At 37.6% G+C, this 16474-nt stretch overlaps 1 protein-coding gene across 3 annotated transcripts in view; it reads left to right on the top strand.

The window, feature by feature from the left end:
- ADGRV1 (adhesion G protein-coupled receptor V1) overlaps positions 1-16474 on the top strand; it is a 275778-nt gene that overhangs the window by 133995 nt on the left and 125309 nt on the right. For all 3 annotated transcript variants that reach the window (XM_085042779.1, XM_085042782.1, XM_085042781.1), the window contains 6 exons: positions 2121-2528; positions 3536-3720; positions 4787-5036; positions 5210-5349; positions 6363-6523; positions 11280-11380. In XM_085042779.1, the coding sequence (XP_084898905.1) occupies positions 2121-2528; positions 3536-3720; positions 4787-5036; positions 5210-5349; positions 6363-6523; positions 11280-11380 (1245 nt within the window). The remainder of the gene's footprint in view (positions 1-2120; positions 2529-3535; positions 3721-4786; positions 5037-5209; positions 5350-6362; positions 6524-11279; positions 11381-16474) is intronic.

The raw sequence follows: 16474 nt of genomic DNA on the forward strand, positions 1-16474 counted from the left end.
ATCTAAGATATTTCTTTATCTGTTAGAAGGCTCTTGAGGGCCTCCAATTTTTGAGGCTTTTTCATCTGAAATTATGTTTTTATCCTGACAGCTATGTATACAATGACAAGACACCAGGACACTTGTTGTGTCAAATTTATTAATACCAAAATGCACTTAGGGAAGGAGAGACAAATTTAATCAAATTTATTCAATGTTCTTGGAGTACTAAACAAGAAAAATTGTTCTTTTGATTGAACATATCATGTGCTAAAGTAATTTTTATCATCCCCATTCATTTTTGAGATGTGTACATGAGAGCATGAGACTCTCCTAACTGTTGACACTTTCCTCTCTTAAATGCATACCTCACTCATTATTATTGCAACTGATAAAGTTTGTCCTTTAGCAGAGCTGCAAAAACATCATTCCTGCCACTTCCTTAGTGTCTGTGAATCCAACAGCAGGGCACAAGAGAGATTCATCCAAGTTTGCCATCACATTGGAATCGTACTTGGCCTGATCTACTTTAAATGTGTGATTTTATGCCTAAAATAATTATTTTGGGGGTGGGTTATTATATACTTACCCTTTATAATAAAATGTTCTGCATTCTACTGTTATTTTGAATACATATCTGTTTTAATGACACAGGTTTACATGGTGTTGCCATGCATTTATTATACAGCAGTTGGCCAGTGTTTCAGTCAGATTGTGTGCAAACAAATTTTCACATTTATTCCATCTAAGAGTTCTATATTATATAGACCATAATTTAGCTGTTAAATAAAAACCAGAAATTCCTGCTGTCCATTGTATATTTAAGGTAAAATATAGTGGGCAATCCCTTATCCATTTGTAATTTTAATAACCAACCATCTCAGGGCATTTTTAGGTTTTGAGGGTGCATGGCCAAGTACTAAAGTGTTGGTATTAATAGTAGCTTATTAAATAAGAGGCCACAGCAGACAGGAAGGCAGTAACTGGAAACTTATGTTTATTTCATCCCTACAAAGTTTTCTTAGACATTGTTCTTGTCCCTAGTGCTTTCATTACTAGCTATTTCTGTTTCCCAGTTCTCAGTGGGAAGGGATAAACAAAAGGAAACTTCTCCCAGGAATTTTCTCAGGTGATGTGATCATGTCTAGAGCAATTTAGAACAGTTACACACTTCATTGATTTACCAGATTCTCCAGTGAACTCAGAAAATTTCTAATTTATTCCGTAAATAAACTCTACTAATAAAAGCTAAATATTTTCAAAAGGGCTCTAGCATTGGCTCTAGCATTTCACAAATCAAACTCCTTATTTTATTCAGTAGGAGACCTTTACTTAGGAGTCAGTATACAAGCTGCACTTACTAAATGAATAGATATTTTTGAAATATCCTACAGTTGAATAATAGCTCAGAAAGTTAGTTTCCACTCAAGGAAAGTTTATTGTATTACCAGATATAATGTCAAGGTTATGGCAGCTGACACAAAGGGCAAGACTTTGAAGAATGAAGCAGTAACTGCAAACCTCATGGAAGGTAAAAATAGTGTTGCTTCACAAGGAAATGAGGCTATGTGGCATTTCTAGATAAATTTGTCTATCTGCCTTGCATGTGTATTCTATAATGTTTGCTTTGCCTTTCTACTAAATGGATTATTCATCTTTTAAGGATTATTTTGGAAATGAACATGTAATGAATTGATATTAGTTTGGACACAGATTTCAAAAACCTTTGCTTTTGTTTAGTTTTCTATGTATTTGTAATGCTTTTCTCTACCTTAAAGTGAGGGACTTTGTGCTGCAGTCATACTCTTACATCAACCCTTCTGCAATTTACACATGTGCTAATACTTCTGTAGTATTTTTCACATAGAAAAATTTTGTGGGTTTTGTTCTGAAAAAGAAAGAGTGGGGCCCTGTTTACTATTGACAACATATGCAATTCTTCCCCTAGGTTTTATGGATTACTAAGTCAGGGAGATAATGAATTTAATGTAATTGTTTCGTCACTCATAGCTACTTTTTGAAAGAGGCCTTCTGTTTTACATATTTCCTTTTTACCCATTTAAAGTGTGTTCTACAGCAGGTTGGTTTGAACAATTATGTCTATCATAATGTTACCTAATACTCTTTCTGTTTGTTTTAAGGAGCTACAAAAACCTGAACCTATTGGACGGACTTTCATATCTCCAGCTGTGGCAGGACACGATTTTGCCAGAACTGAAGGTTTATTGACTTTTGAACATGGACAGAGAAATGCATTCCTGGATGTGACTCTGACTCCAAATACAGCATCTTTAAACCCATTTCCTAAACGTTTCCAGGTTGTACTTTCCAATCCCACAGGTGGTGCCAGGGTAGATGATTTGTACAGTATTTCTAATATCACCATTGTCTCAGATTTGGACTCCTTGCCAGTCTGGGGACTGATTGATCAACTGCATCAGCCTCTTGATGACACCATTTTACTCAGAATTCTTCATAATCTAAACATCAAAGTGGCTACAGAAACTACAGAAGAGCAGCTTACTGCTGTGGTGCATATAATAGATAAGGTAAACGCTTCCTGTTCTGTCTTAAGTGACCAATGGCATTAATTAGAGTATAATGACATAACAAGGCATATATATGTATGTATGTATCTATGTATGTATATATATATATATATATAACAAGGCAGATCACATCCACAGCAGTAACACGGAAGCACAGACTGCAAAAGTAAAAATAGAAATTGTGAATTCCCGCAATCAAGGAAGGAATTTGTTAGGATGGTGGCAAGAACTCAGAAATCAAATAGGTTGAAATGAGCAACTGGTATTAATTTTGCATACATACCTGTAGCTCTAGATTTTCTACAGTGCAAAATTTTCCCTTTGGTGCCATAGTTTCATAAAACTTACTATGGTTTTTTGACTCTTAGGCCATGTCTTTGTTGCTCTTAGGCCTGGCACAACCTCTGCTCACGTCTTTACAGCAGACTGTAGGGAATACACAAGCAAATCCTGGCAGAGCCAGATGGAGCCTGCTGTAGTCTTAACCAAGCACCAGCCTTTTTTCCTGCAGTGGCTTTGGGAATTGGGTTGTCAGAGTAGCTGAGAGCTTAAGCATTGCACTAAGTTATATGAAAATTATGGACTAGTTTTATCATGTTCTGTCTCTTCTGGACTTGTGGAATAATGCACAGAAGCTGGACAATATCTAAATACCTAGATACAAAACATTATAACAATAACCATTCCATATTGATTTTTGCCACCCCGAATACAGAGAAAATGTAAAACTTTCTCAGAATTCAGCAATCTTTGGTTTATGAAAGAATGAAAAGTTCCACATCCTTTCTTTAATAATCAAATCCCCTAGTGAGCATATCTTTATGTAGTTTTGACAGACTGTGTCTTATGCCTTGGGAACAGTGATCAGGAGTTGGGAAAAATATTCTGGACTTTCAGAATGAACATTGGAAACACAATGAAGATATCACTAAACCATTGAACATGAGGAAATGTTACGAGCAGATTCTTTGCATAAAAGGTTGTTTCATTTCTTCTCCTCTTGCTAGGTGGCAGGTGTAGGTGAGAAACTGTTACTCACTGGTAAAAGTAGAAGTCTTTTCTACGAGGTACTCTGTGCTCTGGCTAGCCCGAAACGTGAGGACACACAAGGATATAGCCTTCTCGCTGAGGTGACTGAGAAGTTTGCTTTTTCTCTGTTGACTGGGATAAAGTGTGGATCACCAGGAGAAAGGTTAGTCAGTTTGAATACATAATAGGTTTTGGAAATACATGACAACTTACCAATACAGAAAATTTAAACTACATTTACAGAAAATGGACTTGTCTCCCATCTAGTATGTGACCCATATGTGAAGGTGTTACTCTGTCATGATCTCATAAAACCTATGTTGTAGTGCCAATATATAGGGCTTTGTCAGATTACGTGTCACATGTAACTGGTACATTGGTATGGGGTGGCTGTGGGACCATGAGTCAGGAGATCTGGCGTGTATTAACTCACCTTTAGCTCAAATATTCCCTGGAAAAGTATTCATTATTCTTGCTAAGAAAATGGTATGTAATTGGATGATGCAGAGCTGTGTTCTAAGCCTTTGATGAAAGTTAATAAGCCAAAATTTCTACTGGCATTTTTTAATTTATATGTACTTGGTTTTGCTCACTTGAACATTGTTTTAAAATTTTTATAGCTACTCTAGTTTCAAAGTTTCAAACTGTTAATTTTGTCTCCAAGGGCATAATATCCTTGTCAAGCTAAAGGGCAGGGAAAATAGGTGATTGAAATAAGAGATTATTCTCCTTTATGAGACAAATGGTTTTAAACACTGTGTATCCCACTGAGGATCTATTAAACAACTGGTGGTTGAATATGTGTTCAGTGTTTAGAATTTAAAAACTGAAATACTTTATTCCGAGTTTTTTGCATCATCTGTTGCAAAAAAAAAAAAAAAAAAAAAGCAAGATCATCCATTTTAATGCCTCTTCTTTTTTTTAGATTCAGTTCTACATCAAGTTATACAGATGAGTGTTTTGATAACCTAGTTTACCATGGATGGGTTTTACTTGCAGGTCATAAGGAGCAAATCCCAGAGGGAAAATGGAGAAACTGAAATACTTAACAATTCACCCCTCTTTTTTTTTTCCACAGAAACTTAAACAGTCTGCCAATTAAACATCTTAAGTCTAAAAATGATGAATTAAAAAAGTTCCAACAAACCACAAATGCCTTTCAGAGTCATGATGTGATAAATAGTGAAACAGTTCCACTTACCAGCCCTATTGCTTTTGCATTTCCACAGAGGCAAAAATATCCTTGACAGCTGCCCATATATTGCGATAATGGCTCACAACTGGTTTCCTCAGCAAATTAATGGACATAGATTTAATGGAAAAGATGGGGATTCTATTCAAGTACCTGAACATTTACTAGAAGTCTCTGTAGTGTTGTCACCTCCTCAAGAAGAGAACTGTGAATCCATACAGTTCACAGAATACAGCAGTCAACAGTGGTTCCTTACTGGAGATAAAGAACTCGCCCTGAGGAACAAGGTTTGAAGATAATACAATTTGTTTTTTCAAGAATTTACTTTAATCTAGATATTGCTCAAAACATCATAAATGTATTTAAAATAATGGGAACATGTTTATGGCTGTCTCTGGTTAAAATGAGCACTGTGTTGAATATTAATATTAAATTTACCTCTACACTGCACATGTTTCAGGTTTTTTCAATGAGCTTGAATGGTGGGAGTTCACACCCTTTGAAAGAAAGCAATGAAGTAATTTATCGCATTTATGCCAAAGGAAGTCGGATTGTTCCACAAAAGTCTTTATGTCTCCTCTGGAATCAAGCTGCTGAAAGGTTGTTTTATTGTTGTGTTTAGTTGTCCAATTTCTACCAAGAATCCATGCATTTGTGTAAGATGTGATAACTCAAATTAAATCATTTGCAAGTATAAAACTGATCCATTTCCTATCTTTTTTCCTTAATTTTTCTGGCGATTTTACCAGTACATAAAACTTCCCTTATAATAAAATGAGTAGCTATTCTAGCTCAGATATTTCTCAGACTTCTGCCTTTTTTTTTTCATCAAAATACCATTTAGATTATGTAATGACGCATTAGGCTACAGTGATGGGCCATAAATCCCAGAATTGCATCAATGAATGTTCGAAATGAGAAAATTATGTTCTATATCCTGTTGAAGTCTTGTTGGTTTAGATTCAATTTCATTAGACCAACTGGATGATATCAGTATGTTGTTGATATAAACTATTTCTCTTCAGGAAGAGATGCTCCAGAATTTGTCTGTGTGCTTTCCTTTTATCTATACACAGTTTCCAATAGAAATGGCTGAGGATATCATCTGTTGTATCCTTTATCCTTTTTCAAAATCTCTTAGGCAATACTAAAAAAGAAATCCAATACAAAACACGAATTTCAGTTTCAAACCAACAAATATAAGTATAAAATGTTGTCCATACCATGATAACATATTGAGCAGAGTTAAGTAGTAAACTGTTTGAAAAATCAAACAGACAGAAAATCAGACAGACAGAAAAATCAGAAACCTAGCAGAAATTTTAAAAACATGGCCACAAAAATTCTCTGGTGGGAAAAAAAAAGTTAACATCTTTACAAAGATTTTTTAAAAATGTAAAAAATCTATAAACGATATTTTAATCTCATGTAAATGTGCTGCTCTGAGCACTGCACATGAAAGATTATAGAAAACAGCTGTGCAATAGTTTAGAGAACTTGGTATCTCAGGAATACAACAAAAATTTTCAAGCCTGCTTACCATGTGAATTACACAAGGTATAATGTGTGAATTACACATCCATTTCCATCTCTCTGTCACTGTTGTTTTGCAGCTGGCTGTCTGATAGTGGGTTCTGCAAAGTGGTTGATGACACATCGGATTATGTGGAATGCTCCTGTTCTCATATGTCCATTTATGCAGTTTATGCCCAATTAGATAACTTGTCTTCATACAATGAGGCTTTTTTCTCTTCTGGATTCATCTGCATTTCAGGTCAGTTGATTTAAGACAGTTTTCTCATTAATAAAAACTGATGACCAGTAAAACTAGTTGCTTATTAGTATTTTTGATAGCTGATGACAATCTTTTTATTTACTGGAATACTGAAGGAATGTTAACTAGCTTCATCTTATTAAAGACGCCATCACGTCGGGTATTTGCTGACAAATTTTGCCCCTGGAAAAAAGTGTCAAGAAGAAATATCACAGAATCAACAAGGTTGGAGAAGAATTCCGAGATCATCCAGTCCTATGACCTAACATTACCTTGCCAATTAGACCATGGCAGTGAGTGCAACATCTAATCTTTTCTTAAACACCTCCAGGGATGGTGGCTCCTCAACCTCCCTGGACAGCCCATTCCAATCCCCGCTGGCTCATCTTTTGGTACCTAGGGACAGTCTGCTCCTGTGCCTTCAAGATTTCTTTCTTGAAGTATGTCACTCTTTCCAGGACACCTTCATTTTTGAGGACTGTTTCCCAAGGTACTCTACAAAACAGCATCCTGAATTCTGCCCTCTGAAATGCCAGTGTAGTAGTTTTATTGAAGTTTCAATATCCTTGTTTCACCAAATATTGAGAAGTCTATTATTTCATGGTCACTGTACTCCAGATAGCCTCCGACCACTGCATCTCCCACCAGCCCCTCTCTGTTTGCAAACAGCAGGTCTAGCACAGCCTCACCCCTGGCAGGCTTGCTCACCAACTGTGACAAGAAGGTCTCCTTCATACACTCCAAGAACCTCCTAGACTGCCTCTCTTCCACTGTGTTGAGCTCCCAGCAGATACCTGCCAGGTTAAAGTCTCCCACAAGAGCAAAGGCTGGCAATCTTGAAACATCCCTCCAGCTGCTTATAGAATAATTCATCCATCTCTTCATCCTGGTTGGGTGGTCCATAGCAGTCTCCAACCAGGATGCTGGCCTTGTTGGCCTTTCCCCAATTCTTACCCACAGGCACTCAGCCTTATCATCACTAACCTCAAGTGCCATGGTGTCAAGAGCCTCCCTAATATCCTGAGCCAGCCCTCCACCTTTCCTCACTCGCCTGTCTCTTCTGAAGAGCTTGTAGCCATCCATTGCAGCACTCCAGTCATGCAAGCCATCCTACCATGTTTCCATGATGGTGACTACACCATGGCTTTCCTGCTGTACCATGGCTTCCAGCTCCTCTTGTTGGTTGCCCATGCTGCTTGCATCAGTGTATGTGCACTTCAGTTGGGCTGCTGACTTCACCCCTACTCTGGCTTACCACCCTTGGGCTCATCTCTGGGGACACTGGTTTCATCCCCTTCCCCCTTCAAACTTAATTTAAAGCCCTCTCAATCAGCCCTGCCAACTCATCTAGAATTCTTCTGCCTTTGTTAGACAGATGGAGCCCATCTGACTCAAGCAGGCCTGATGCTGTAAAAATTGCTCCATGGTAAAAAACCCACAATTCCACTGATGGCACCAGCCCTTAAGCCATTCGTTGATAACGTGGGTTTTCCTGTTCCTTTTATCCTTCATCTCTCCTCCTGAAGGAATTGAGCAGAACATCATCTGCACTCCTGTCCCATCAATGAACCAATCCAGAGCCCTGAAGTCCTTTTTAATGACCCTGGTCCCCTTCTTGTCAACCTCATCATGGCCAACCTGGGCAACCAGCAGTGGGTAATAATCAGAGGGCTAAATTAGTTCAGGGTGTCTCCTGATGATATCCCTTACCTGGGCTCCAGGGAGGCAGCAGACTTCCCTGTGGGATGGGTCTGGTCACCATAGAGGGCCCTCAATCCCTGTCAGAACCAAGTCACCTACTGCAGCTACCCTTCTTTTGTTCTTAATACCCGAGATTGTGATCTGTCTGACAGACAAAGTGCAACTGGGAGACTCTCCAGACTGATTTTTTCCTTTAGTGTCATCTGCCCCACCCTCTGGACTCAGGGACTCATGCCTACTCTGTAAGGGCACCTGGGAAGGTGATGGGGCTCAGGAGGGAACTTTATTACCTCCCTGAGTAGGTATCCATTTCCATTCCCCCCTATCTATGAGGGCTCCTCCTTCTGCCTGATGTTTGAGAGGGATGGTGTTCCTCTGACTCCTGCTTAGCTTCTCTCAGGGTTGCAAGGCTATAGCTCCACAAGTCTATTTCTCTCTACCTAATACTCCTTAGCCTTTCCACTTCTTCCTTAAGCTCTGCCATCCCAAAGCTGGTCATTCACCTGTTCACACTGCACACAGATGTCTTTTGCACTGCCCTGTGGTATTGCCACCAGGCTGAGACACTCCCTGCAGCCAGTGGCCTGGACAGCTGTGTCATTCTTGGGGGGTTTGGTCTGGTTTAGCACACCCTTGCTGGCAGCAGCAGCAATGCCTTTTGGCTGTTTGTGAACCATTGCTGGACATAGTCAAGTGGGGGGAAAAAACCCCAAAAACCCAACCAAAACACACCCATCTAAGACACAACCCACCACCAGGAGCCAGGAGAGCAGCTGCACCCCTCCTGTGCACACTGCTGTGCAAATTGCTGTTCCATGCCCCTGTTTGCCTGGTCCTGGTCACCAGGCTTCCTAGAGCCATTTAAGTCTTCTGCAAATGGTCCTGGCACACCCCTTGCTTGCCTTATTGGCTGTTTCCTGGAGATGCTTTATTGAAAAGAGATATACGTCATTCATTTGGGGAAAGAAACTTAAAAATCCTAAATTCATCAGTGTTTTTAGCAGGAGTACAGTCATCCTCTTTGTCAAGTTTCTCTGACTATTTCAGCTAGAATTTACACTCAGAAGTGATAACTCAGGGCAGATAGATCCCCTTACACTGAGCTGCCTAACTGCTACCCAGCATCTTGGGAGAAGCCCAAGAGTTTAGCCTTTAGGGATCATGACTCTTCATTAGCAGCCTCTACAGCAAAAGTCCCAAAATGCCAGGCAGGAAGCAGAGGATCTAAGTCTTAAACCCAACGTGGCTTTTGAAGGAGCCTTTCAGATTGCAGCTGGTTTGCCATTATGTTGCAGCAATCGCAAATTAAAGTAAATTTTTTATTGGAACCATAGAATTATTTAGGTTGGAAATGGTTTCTTGCATTGATAGGCACTTGGAGTAAAGGGCTTACTAAGGAAACATGCTAAAGGGGATTCTTAGCTAACTTTCACCTCCTTAAATGAGGCTGTGGGTGTGCTCCTTCTGAGGTTTATGACTTCTACACTAGATCATCATTATACGAATAACAAAATTTGTGCAAGCAGCTAAATCACTTATTTATCCCTTCCCAGGAAAGTGCCCTAACCATTAAAATCTAGGCTCCTTAATTTTTTTAAAATCTCTGCCAGAGAAAGAAGATGAAGAAAGAGAAAATTCCCTCCATTTTTCACCTGCTTCACACAAATTAATGGTTATATTTAACAATAATAAAATAAGATTTTAGCACATAAAAATAAATAGATTTTAAAATACGATTACTGGATTACAGGGTAAAGAAGGTAAGTTGATGAAACAAAATGCCATAGAATGCAAAATGCTATAGAAACTATAAATATAGCAAAATGCTATAGAATAAAAAGATTATGCAAAAGCTAAGAAAAATATTTTGCTGAATTGGAATCTATAAAGATACAGAACATTTTTCAAAACTAGTAATTTACTGTAGTCATATATCATAAGAATGTGTTTTAAAAATAAAAATAGTTTAGCTTGGTTAAAGGTTTACTTTGAACTTGAGGCAAATGCTTTCCAATGCCCTTCAGCTTCTTTGGCTGGTTGAATATATTTCGTTATGTCATGATACAGATTACTAGACTTAAAAGAATATTTTAAGTAACAAATTGCTCTGTTTTTAAGTGTGATAAGGATATTATTACTTTCTCTTGACATTTCTACCTAGCTGTGAATAATATTTAAAAAAAATTTTAAAAAGAGAGAACATGTAGATAGTTGTTTAAATATCACTAAGTAATTTTTGAAAGATTTAGAAATACTTTTAGCAATTATTTATTTCATTCATCTGTTAGACAAATACTGGTAACTGAACAAATAGTCTCAAGAGAGGATAAAATATCTGCCTTAATTAACTAAATTACTTTCCTGACTGGGGTGTGAAAGTGCACAATTAACTCCAGTTAAGACTGAGATTTAGGAGTGTTTTTCTTGGTGGCTTAACTGTCCTAGGGTCCTTTTTGCAGGAACTATTTACTGGTAGGAAAGGGGTCTTTCTCATTTTTGCTCTGTTCCTGTTGATAATTAATTAGTGAAGCTAAAAGTGGTGTCATTCTTTCTGTCATTTCTACTGTTATAACAGATTTCTGTGCTCAACAGATGAAATGAGAGATTGGTATTTAGAAAGTTATAGCAATCTAGTGAAGTAGTGCTACCCAACAGCAGGGGGTTTTTATCTAATTCTTTGTAAAATATTTTTTGATGCAGTAATATGAACACTTAAGTTACCTTTGCATTATATGTAACTGTAATGACAATCATCCATGTCATGCAGAAAAAGGCACCAAAAAAAATTTTTCAAAAATTCCTTGTTTACATTATGAAATTACTTTAGTTCCCAAATATATGGGAAAGTTAAATACATGTTAGTAGTCGATTAATAAACTCATGAGTGATCTCAGTGTGAATCAAAGGGAACATACTCTCTTTGTAAGGTTTATTTGGTTGGTTTTTTTAGATGATCTACACCTTTGAGAAATGTCTGCAGGATATATAGCACAGTTTATTAGCCTAAGCTTCAATTTTTCTTCTTTTTTTCTTTTTCATTGTCATTTCTGTGTAGGTTTCATTTTGGCTATCATCTCCCACCTTTTCTGCACCAGGTCTGCCATGTTTGCAGCTAAACTTCTCACTCATATGATGGTTGCTTGTTTGGGTACTCAGGTAAGAAAAAAGAATGAAGTCCCAAAATGTAGAATAAGTACCTGTTTACTTTCATTTTCTTCACTTTCATGGCCATGTCTAAACAGGTCTTCTGCAGTGTAAGCATTTTTTGGAAAATGTGAAGTTTCCATGTATGATACCTAAAATTAATCCAATATTCTTATCCTGTGTTGGGAATTCAGTTGAAATTATACACTGTCAGTATACTGAGTGAAAATGGAAGGATGATACAACAATCTGAGAAGATACTCCCATGTGTGGAATGCTGTTCTCAGTTCTAACTTCTGAAGGATTTTGAAAGTTACCTTGTGTTTGCACCCACAGACTGTTCTGTCTGTGGGCTGTTTTTTTTGTTCAAATGCACTGCATTTTAACTTTTGTATGTAATTCTGATTGGTGAAGAATAATCCTTGAGAACAGTTCCATGTGGTGTGTAAATGTAATAATTTTGTTTAATTGCAGAAATACAATTTGTATGGTTCTAAGTAATTTTGCTATTCATCCTCAGTCCTTGAAATCTGTGGTTCACCTGATCTCTTTTCCTTTTGCCATGCAGTGATTTTGAAAGTTTTGAACAAAATTCTTGAAAGAGGATTTTAGCAGGGTAACTGCTTAGTTAGTGAACTAGTTTGCAGAGGAAGACAAGACAACTTGGCAGCAGCTGTCAAAGAAGAGAAAGTGGCTTTAAGGCAGAGTGAAAAGGGAGTGTTTGGCAAGGAAGAACTGAACTACTGTGCTAGCTATGCTGAACAACTGAAAGAAAATCTTTATACAGTTACTAGTGCTGTGATATGTTGACCTACTGTGAACCAGCCTGATTAGGCAGACAGAATTTAACAGAAAACTCCATTTAGATGATATATGTACAGCTGTACCCACATACAAGCATGTGGTCACAATACTTGTGATTAGAAATTTACAGTGTAATTAAAAATTTTGTGGGTTTCCTAACTAATGACTCTGTATGAGAAGAGCTATTGAAGACAGTTTTAACTGCAATCTGAAAATCAGCCCTTAATAATTCATACTTTAAATACAAGGAAGATGTTAGTATTTTCTATTTCTATCTACTAATCTTTAGGCAGTACTAGACACTGTATTTGTAATTATCAGCTCTCAAGGCAGACTAGAGAATGAAGGAAACTGTTTTTTCTGTGTGTATTTGTATTTTTAACCCGATAAAAGTAAAAATAAAACTGGGAAGCTTTTTGTGGTGGCTCCCATTTCATACATACATAAATAATTAGTTTTCATCTAATATCTGCACTGGGTGTTTATTAGGTTTGTAGTTTTGGTGTTCTTTTTAAATTGCTACCAGTGCACTAGTCACACATATCTGTAGATGGCAGTCAAGCCTTTTCAGCACATCACTCAGGAACTTGCTGTTCCAAGGTTCTGCCAGCTTAGTGGTTGCTCACAGTAGTTCATTTCTCTGTTAGTGATGGAAAATTGTGATTCACAACATTCAGCCTTCATTTCATTCTTGGTGTGTCCAGAGCTGCCAGCATAAGTGGAGCATTTGTAAAGCATTGAAGAGTGAATGTTTCACCATGTGTTTGGCGACACTCTTTGGAAAGACATAAAAGGCTAGATATTTGTAAAACATATTTTATTGCTTTCAAGCATAAGTTCATGCAACAATACCCTAAATGCACGAAGGAAAAAATTACTGGGCTGAGATTTTTGGTTTTGGAGTAAACTTAGGTGAATTTCTGAGTATACAAAAATTTAAAATAAAATGAGAAAATACTTCACAGTGTCTCAATACTGTCATACTAGTCAATAAGATTCTTTTTTTCAGAACTATAAACACCAAGATTACAATCTTAATAGGAGCCATTGTTATGGCTACCATGATTTACTTGGGAATTCCAAGGCAGAATGCATGAATAAGCACTTTATACATGGCTTGTTCATGTATACTCAGCTTGATGCATCTTGTCAGCATTAAATTTCAGGGCCAATTTCCACAGTACAAGCTGAGTATTACAAATGACATGAATGTATGCTAAATTCTCTATTTAAGAGAAGTGCACTGCTGAGCTGCTTTGTATAAATGCCGTAGCCAGTTTTATGGAATATTTGAACATTCACAATCTGCTTACAGCAATGATTGTGTACAAATGGCACCTTCCATACTTACAGCCAACAATGCAAAATTAATGTCTAGTGGTCAACTAGAAAAAAAAGGCATAGGGCAAACTGTGTCATCATATTTTTTTCAAACAAAAAATTAATGTTTTCTAATTTATCCAGTCCCCAAACATCTTAGGCACTACTGTGATGCACTTAGCATCATCACCAATCAGTACGACTACCAAACCGTGAAGCCAAGTTGATCTTACCAGTGACTTTGACAGAAATGCATGATGAAGAATTATACTTACTCTAAGTATTTGAAAATTGTGTGTCATTCAATCTGAGCAGAAATACAAACATACATGTCAGTTATGTTTTCCAAGAAGCAATAGTGCATCCCATCTTATTCTTAAAAAATCTTAAAAATTAGAAACTGCAGCCTGGGTAGAATTGTTGCTTTATTGTTTGGAATTACTCAGATTTCAACAGTTCTGCCAGAAGATAAATTTTAAAGATGTGACAAAATCTCCAATAGGTGATGAAGGACATGAATGATCCTAGATCCTGCAGCTTCTGCTATGCTATAAGAGTGAAATCTGTACAGAAACAGTGAAATGTTTCTTCTTCCGTACTGTCTTTAATCTTAACTCTTCCAAAATGAGGAGATTCTTATTTTCCCCATATGTAATCAAAGCTCAAAAGAAATTGGCTTATATACCTGGATAGGAGGAGCTTGGAAAGCATGTTGCAAAATGGGGTGTGTAGAGTGATTCTCTACCATCCACCACAGGGGCAGCTTGTTCCAGTGAGTGACTGAGTGCCTGCCTCTCTCCTGGAAGTGGAAAGAAGTTTTCATTTTAATTCAGTCTTCCCTTATGGTAAGCCTGAGCCTTTTAGTCAGCTGCTGGGAAATAACAGTTAAAGGACTGTTTCTGAAGAATCTGGTACAGAGGTTCACTAAACTCCAGTCCATATGAAATACAAAACTTCTATGGGATAGGAAACAACAAGTATTTTTATGCATTACTTTAAAGTTTGAGCCCAGTTTCCCAGAGTGAGAGAATTTGCTTAATTGTCTTTGGGAAAAACTAGGCCTGAGATTTCCTTGCTCTTGATTTCTTTGCTGTAACCTGACGGCAGCAAATAATGCTGATGAGATACCATCAATGCTTACTCATACACTTTGAAAGGACACAGAGGAAACAGAAAAGAACTGTACACAGAACAGTGATCCAGAATTGGTGTGCGTTTTAGAAATTTGTCTCTGTGCTAATGTGTTTCATCCTGTTACTTTTTGATGTGAAATATTTCCGTAAAAAGAAATATGTAGTCTTCCACCCTGGATGTCAGTGCTCCTATCATTGGGATAATAGTCTAACATTTCTCATTTATAGAAGGAAAGATTCTACAAATGTTACTAAGAGTGGAAAGTGGAAAAGATTTCCCTTTCTGTTGGAGGAGTATTGGAACGCACAGCTAGCTGAGACACTTGTTGGGTATGTCAGAAGGGAAAGGTGTGTCTGTATGAATGTTCATGTGGGTAAGCTGCTTTCACCAGTTCCCTACATAACACTTATATGGTCACAGTAAATCCATTTTAGTTGCTTTATAACAGTCATACTGTTCCAGAGGATATCATGTTCGCTAGTCCTACTGAAAACATATTCCTGTATAATACAACACATAGTGACTCCTGGAGTCTCACCTATTGGCTTTATTACCATTGCGTGAATTAGGACCTAACCCTTTTCTCCCAGTGACTCTCTTGCTAGGTTTCAAACGGAATTATTTAATTATTTATCAGCTGCTTTCAGTAATTCCTACCAAGTCAGAGCACAGCTCATGCAGCTTCTTTCAGAAGCAGTTTCAATCTAATCATAAGTACAACTATTGGGGAACTGGATTTAAATAAAAGACAATTTCAGAGTGGACTAATTTAAATTGAATGCTTTCATAGCAAAGCAATACGCTTTATGATCAATGAGGCTTTGTGGGATAATCTCTGTTACCTTGAGTTTCTATTTTTGGGTCTGCAGTATCCAAGAAGAATCTGTCAAAGGTGGAGCTAATCAGAGACTTTCAGTAGAAAAGTTTGTAAGTTATACCAAGATTTCAATGAGTTTGTAAGCTGTATAGATGATACATATATGCAGACATTTTAAAGGTAGATAGATAGATAGATAGATGATAGATAGCTAGATAGATAGATAGATGGATGGATGTCAGGTATCCTCAGGCATTCAAAAAGGCACATGAGGTCATTCAGAATCTGAGGGTCAAGAAATCCTTACCTCGAGAAGTGGGGTACCTGATCATCAGAATATATATTATACACAATTAAACGGTGAGGATGGACTGCTACCATAAAACAACTGCGGCTCGTTACCTGATCATCCAGATCTCATGTGAGGAACTGGGAAGGGTAGGCTACTCACGGAACTCCGTGTTGCAGAAGGTTTCCCTCTTCTCCAGCAGAGGGAGTCTGCCTGTGGAGTTCCATCAGGTGCCAAGCTGCTGTGACTCCAAGAGATTTGATATGAGCATGATGCTGTCCATAGATACTTAGAGCTAAAGCTCAGACAAAAGTAAAAGGCTCTGGAGATGCTCTAAGTGTTTATCTTTACGGATTCAGTCTAGGGGGTGTGGAGATGTAGAAGCAGCTGAAAAACCTCTATCCCACAAAGAGAGGGCACAAGGAGTGCTCTAGTAGTCATGGCCAGTGTAGGAATGAGTGTAAGAAATAAATCTGAAATACTCAATTTAAACTTTATGTTACTTGTTTTCATCAGCCAACATAGGATTTTGGTCTTTCACTGATAATCTATCACCATGAAAATGCTCACATATTTACTTCTGCTACTCGTATTTACTTCTGCCACCCTTGTTCACTTTTCTCATGTTGAACCCCATGTAGTGTTAATGCACAGTCTGTTAGGTTTTTTATAGATTATCTCATAGGGTTTGCCAAAACTCAGATATATGAGCAATGCTGTAACATATGTTAGAATGCTGCTG

This window comes from Lichenostomus cassidix, chromosome Z (assembly GCF_008360975.1).
Source record: "Lichenostomus cassidix isolate B80296 chromosome Z, HeHo_3.0, whole genome shotgun sequence".
In the NCBI taxonomy this organism is placed as follows: domain Eukaryota; kingdom Metazoa; phylum Chordata; class Aves; order Passeriformes; family Meliphagidae; genus Lichenostomus; species Lichenostomus cassidix.